At 55.0% G+C, this 5,550-nt stretch overlaps 1 protein-coding gene across 2 annotated transcripts; it reads left to right on the top strand.

Moving 5' to 3' along the window:
* MARVELD1 (MARVEL domain containing 1) lies at positions 1-4,036 on the top strand. 2 transcript variants are annotated; one of them, XM_041746138.1, is made up of 3 exons: positions 1-2,161; positions 3,140-3,341; positions 3,451-4,036. In XM_041746138.1, the coding sequence occupies exon 1, from the start codon at positions 153-155 to the stop codon at positions 672-674; it is 522 nt and encodes a 173-aa protein (XP_041602072.1). In that variant the 5' UTR covers positions 1-152; the 3' UTR covers positions 675-2,161; positions 3,140-3,341; positions 3,451-4,036. The 2 variants fall into 2 exon arrangements, with proteins under 2 accessions (XP_041602072.1, XP_041602071.1); XM_041746137.1 differs by having other exon boundaries at positions 3,140-4,036.
* The last annotated feature ends 1,514 nt before the right edge of the window (positions 4,037-5,550 follow it).

The following is a 5,550-nucleotide window of genomic DNA, read 5'->3' as shown; positions in this document are numbered from 1 at the left end:
CGCGAGGAGGGCTCGCAGGGCCGCGCGCAGGCCGCCGCGGGCGCAGCGGGCACGTCGGCCAGGCCACCGCCGCCAGCCGGGCGCCGCCGCTCCGCTGCTCGGGCCTCCCCCCCCCCCCGCCGCCGCCGCCGCCGCCGCCGCGCCCCGGGGCCATGCTCCCGCCGCCCCCGCGCCAGCCGCCGCCCCAGGCGCGCGCGGTCCGCGGGGCGGTGCGCCTGCACCGGGCCTTCCTGCGCGGCCCGCTGGGCGTGCTGCGGCTGCTGCAGCTGCTGGCCGGCGCCGCCTTCTGGATCACCATCGCCACGAGCAGGTACCAGGGCCCCGTGCACTTCGCGCTCTTCGTGTCCGTGCTCTTCTGGCTGCTGACCCTGGGCCTCTACTTCCTCACGCTGCTGGGCAAGCACGAGCTGGTGCCGGTGCTGGGCTCGCGCTGGCTCGTGGTCAACGCGGCGCACGACCTCCTGGCGGCCGCGCTCTACGGCGCCGCGACGGGCATCATGATCGCCCAGACGCGGAGCCACAGCTACTGCAACCTCAAGGATTACCAGATGGCCTGCGCCTACCACGCCTTCCTGGCGGCCGCGGTCTGCGGCGGCCTCTGCCTCGGCCTCTACCTGCTGTCGGCGCTCTACGGCTGCTGCCGCCGCTACCAGGGCGAGCAGGAGGTGGCTTGAGCCGCCGCGCCGCGGGGCGGCGACCCCCCCAGGCCGGCGCCCGCGTCCTCCCGGCCGCCGCCGCCGCCGCCGCCGCCCCGCGCCCCGCGCGCGAGCGCCCCCCGGCGGCCCTGCGCCCCGCCCGCCGCTCCCGCCCGCGCCGTCGGCAGGGGCCCGCGCAGGGCCGCATCCGGGGAGCGGGCCCCCGCGCTCAGCCTGGCGGTTCGAGGCGAAACCTCGCGCGTGCTCACCCCCTTCCGTGCAGAGAGCGAGACGTGGACAGGCGCCGCGTAGATCCGGGGGAGGCTCCCAGCTGGAACCAGCCTTCGGGCCGCGCCACGGCCCCTCCCTCCCGCCCCGCGGTCGGAAGAGCAGCCCCGTCCCCGGGCCCCTCTTCCAGCCTCGAGTGCTGCGGGGGGCAGGCTCGCAGCCGCGGGCGGAGCCGACGACAGCCTCCACCGGTCTCCGGATGAGCCAGGAGTTTCGTTTTAGCTGGGGATTGTGCGGGCACCCTCGCACCCGGGCTCGGAGGTTGGGGGGCGCCCATCTGCAAAGGTGAGGATGCATTGGGAAGGCCCGCGGGCTGCGCCTTGGCACGTTTGGAGTCTCCTCTCGCCTCTGCCTGCTGCGCCTTTGTCCTCGGGGTTCTTGGAGGCCAGGCTCAGACGCACACTAGTTTCACGGGCCTCACCCTCCCAGCCTTCTTCTCACGGGTTTCTGCGCCATCACCCCCACCTCTCAGTATCTTTTTGCATTAGGGGTCCCACAGAACCCTGAAGGAATGTCAAGGTGAGCCTCACCCCTTGCTCTTGGCAAAGCCAAAATAAGGTTAGAACTCCGTTTCTGGATTCCCATTAGAACCCCCCCGTTTCCAGACTCCCAGTCCAGCACTGTTTACATTAACGCAGTGGGTGTTCCCAGGAATCCTGGCTCAGGAGCTACCCTCTAAAAGAGGGTGTCGGTGCCAAATGGGTTTGTCAAGGTGCTATCTCGCCTTCTCGGAGATTCACGATGCTCATTAGCATATCAAAGGCTCTGAGAAGTCCTGCTGTAAAAGAAGCTCAAGTGATTTGGTTTACAGTGTTAACTGCCTCTGGACCTGGACCAGTTACCTTTTGCCACCTAAGACTTCCGAGCACCCCTGTGCTGGCTTGGCTGTCATTCTTTCCTAAGGGATCCAACCCATTGGCTGTGGTATGATTGAAGATCTGGGGTGCTCCTCTTTCCTAGAGAATTTCTCTAGCAGAGGGAGGGCTTGCCTCAGTGGGGCAGAAGATAGCCATCCCTGCCAGGCCTCGGAGAGACCTGGGAGTCGGTAGATCAGAACATTGCTCTACATTGTTTGAAAAATGAAGTCAAGGTTATCCAAGTGGTTACCTACTCAAGAGGAACATTATCTGTATGAGATGCTGGCATTGACTGTGAGCAACTGGCAGGAGTGGGTCTCATTCGCCAAAGACAGAAGAACACTCCGAGTTGGGGTGAACAGCTGGCCCAGTCTCTGTAAGGTAAGGTGCTTCTTGACTTTCTGGAGGGGTCATAGGCCTTTGAATAAAAAACACAGAGCTCTCTTCTCTAAAAGCTAACAGGTTGTTATTCAGGAAGCAAGTTGGAGGAGTGATCGCAACTCCCAAAGAGTTGTACCAACTCAGCCTTTTTGCTACATCATTCAGAGGCTTGCTCTTTGAAAAAGCTCAGCCCTGTCTGGATTAGAAATTAGAATAGGGGAGGCCAGAATGTTTTTGTGAGTGTGTTTTTAAAGCTTGGGTAGACAGGTTGAGGCTTTTCTGTTGTAGTTGTGAAGATCTGGGAGCTACATAGTGTGGAGCAAGAAAGCATTTATCTGGGCTGTGTGTGCCTGGCACTGTTTGAAGCTCAGACCTATTTGTTTCTTTCTTTCAACCCAATTGAAGAGAGTTCTGTTATTATTCTCATCTTCCCTAGGAGGTTAAGTACCTCGTCCAGACTCTCCCAGACGGTGTGCCTGGTAGAGCTAGGATCTGGACTCTGGCAATTTGGCCTCTTGAGAACAGGACTGCACTGCATAGAGTAGGGGGTCAGTACACATTAGACACTGTTAATGTGGCTACTTTAAAAAAAATTGAAATAAAATATACACAGCATAAAATCGACCCTTCAACCATTTTAAAGTGTACAGTTTGGTGGGCATTAGTAGGTTCACATGGTTGTGCAACTGTCACTACCATCTATCTCCAGGGCGTTTTTCATCTTGCAAGACTGAAACTTTGTACCCACTAGCATTGTGGTTATTTTGGTTGTTGTCGTTACTGTTATTTTCCCTCCTTGGAGAAATCCTAAAACACTGGCCCTTCACTGTCTCATGTAGGCTGCAGTCCTGCTACCTTCTTCCAGCCCGGGCACCTGTTCTCTCAGACCCCACTGCTCGTGTGGGCCAGAGCCTGGGGTTGGTCTTTGCTGGGATCCTTGGCCTTGGAAGCCTCGTGATTTTGATTCTTCTGTTGCAGGTTTCCAGGTACAGAGATTCCCAGGGCTCGCTTCCCTGGGCAGTGGACCCTGTTCTGGCCTGGGCCAGCAGAGAGGCTGCCGAGTGGGGAGCGCGGATGACCCCTGCCCAGCAGCTTCCCTTCAACATTATCCAGTGGAAGATCCAAGATGCGTAAAGATTCATTTTACATTGACACATGAGAAATTCTGAGTCTCTTTATGGTGTGTGCCTTGGGCCCAAGATTCCAGACACCTGGAACTGAGCCGTGCACCTCTGTGCCCTGAACAGCGGGCTTTAGCTCCAGCTTTTGTCCCTTTTCTCTCTTTCCAGATCACCATTGAAATTGCATCCTCAGCTCAGAACCAGCTCAGAACTGAGGATCACTTCTTAGTCCCCCAGCTCATGGTACTCTGTCTGTGGTCAGGTGACCTTACTCAGGAGTAGACCTCTCCTTGGCCTTCATGGTACCTTATCTCTCCAGATGTGCCTGAAACATTCCAGAGCTCATCGGCTCTTCTAGATGTGCCTTCCTGCTTGGCCTTCAGCTGCTTCTCTAGATGTGAGAAGGGCGTGCAAAACAGCCCCCACACTCATCCCCTCCTCCCCTGAGACCCTGTACCATAGGAATGGCCACTTGACCTACTGGCCCAGAATTTTTGGATACTGGAGGCAGTCTCATTGGCTTCCCTCGTTAGAATCCAGGACTCAGTCCTACTTGAGACCACTGTGGTTCTACCAGTGCAAAAATCTAGAACTGATTGTGGATCTAAGAGAGGATTTTTCTAGTGTTCTACAAAGGCCAAAAGAGAGGGTGAGAGTGGGAGGGGCCAGTAGCCAGAGGGGACCTATGTGCCTCATTTAATAGTTTAGTGGTGATTACTAATTTGCTTTTCTGAATAAAGTTTGATTTGTCTGATGTTGGTGTACATGTCTTCTCTCCCGGCCCCCTGCAGCAGCCCTACATAGGGAGGGAGGACTGAGCCTCCCTCCATCTTGCTATGCCACACTCTCCTGTTGTCTACCTTCCCAGCTTCCGCTTTCCTTCTCAGAGGGGAAGAAAAATGAGGTCACAGATTTTCAGTGCACTTAAGGCAGGACACTGAAAGCAGAGGGAAGAAAACTGCCTGTGTCTGCCCCTGACAAAAACTGGTTGGAATTCCAGAGGCTCCTATCCCAGCTCTCAATGACCCCTCTGTTTTTGGAAGCTCCACTCCCTGATGGGCAGGCACAGAATGACTATGGTTATGGAGCCAAAGGGTCCTGTTCTAGTCTGAATCCCTTCTTTTGCAGAAAGGGAAATGAACCCCAGGGAGGAGTGGGGACTTGCCTAGTGTCACAGAGCTGAGTGGGGTGTCCTGGGGCTCACGCTCAGGTGCAGACCATAGCACCTGCCTTGGTGTTGCCTCTTGGACACACCCCGCATGGTTTACCCCTGATTCCCGCCACAGCCTGATGAATACGGAGCTTCAGAAAGGCAGGAAAGCAGTTAGCTGGATTCCTTGCCAGCTCCTCCCTCCTGTGCCCTGGACCTGAAGTCTGTAGCCAGAACATAGGATTTTCCAGCCAGAGCTCAAAACTCACTTAGAACACCTCCAGGCAGGAATCTGATGCCGGGTGTGCTCCACACCCACTCTCTTACAAAGTACCCTCCTTGGCACAATAAACACACACACACCCTCTTCTTAATGGTTTGGATTTCCACGGTAGAGGAAATCGCCAAGGACTCTCCCTTATTCCCCTTTTCCCGTTGTATCTATTCATGAATTTTGCACAAATAAAAAGTGGCCTCCCTTTAGGCAAAGGCTGGTAAGCCCCTTGCTCTATTGCAACTTTGTGGAGAATTTTGCAGTTGAAAATATGCTTCTACTTGCATGACTTTATTTGATCGAATTAACAGCCTTACTGGTTGGTGTTGTCATCTCCATTTAATAGGGGAGGGGAGATAGAGCCTCAAAGAGGGGAAAGGCCTTATCCATGGTCACAGCTGGATATTGGCAGGACTGGGACTGGAAGGCAGATGTTTTCTCACTACCCTTGGCAGCTGGTAAGTCCTTTTGGTCCTCTGGCAGGCTCTGAGGTTGAGTTTGGTTTTCATTCCTGCAGATCAGGTATTGAGGACTGATCTAATCTGACATTTCCTATTCAATGCTGGGGGCACTTTGAAATAAGACACTGTTCTTAGGGACATAATTGAGTCTGGGGAACCTGAGGGATTTGCTCATTTATGTCTTTTACTTTTCCTGCTTTTCTGAGGATGGGGGTGGGTGGTCAGTGGTGAGAAAGGAAAGCTAACAAACCTACATTTTCAGGGATAAAAGGGGAAGAGCAGGAATGTGAGAGAGAAAGGTCTGATTAGCACTATTTATAAATTTTGTATTGTTTCATTTGTTAGAGTAGTTATTTGTAAAATAAAATACCAATATATTTCCA

The sequence above is a fragment of the Vulpes lagopus genome, chromosome 2 (assembly GCF_018345385.1).
Source record: "Vulpes lagopus strain Blue_001 chromosome 2, ASM1834538v1, whole genome shotgun sequence".
NCBI classification, from domain to species: domain Eukaryota; kingdom Metazoa; phylum Chordata; class Mammalia; order Carnivora; family Canidae; genus Vulpes; species Vulpes lagopus.
The sequence above is the reverse complement of the archived record's forward strand: the minus strand, read 5'-3'. Positions and strand labels throughout refer to the sequence as shown.

What these genes read in the sequence shown, in the direction of transcription:
- MARVELD1 (XM_041746138.1), top strand. Translation starts at nt 153, where the DNA reads ATGCTCCCGCCGCCCCCGCGCCAGCCGCCGCCCCAGGCGCGCGCGGTC.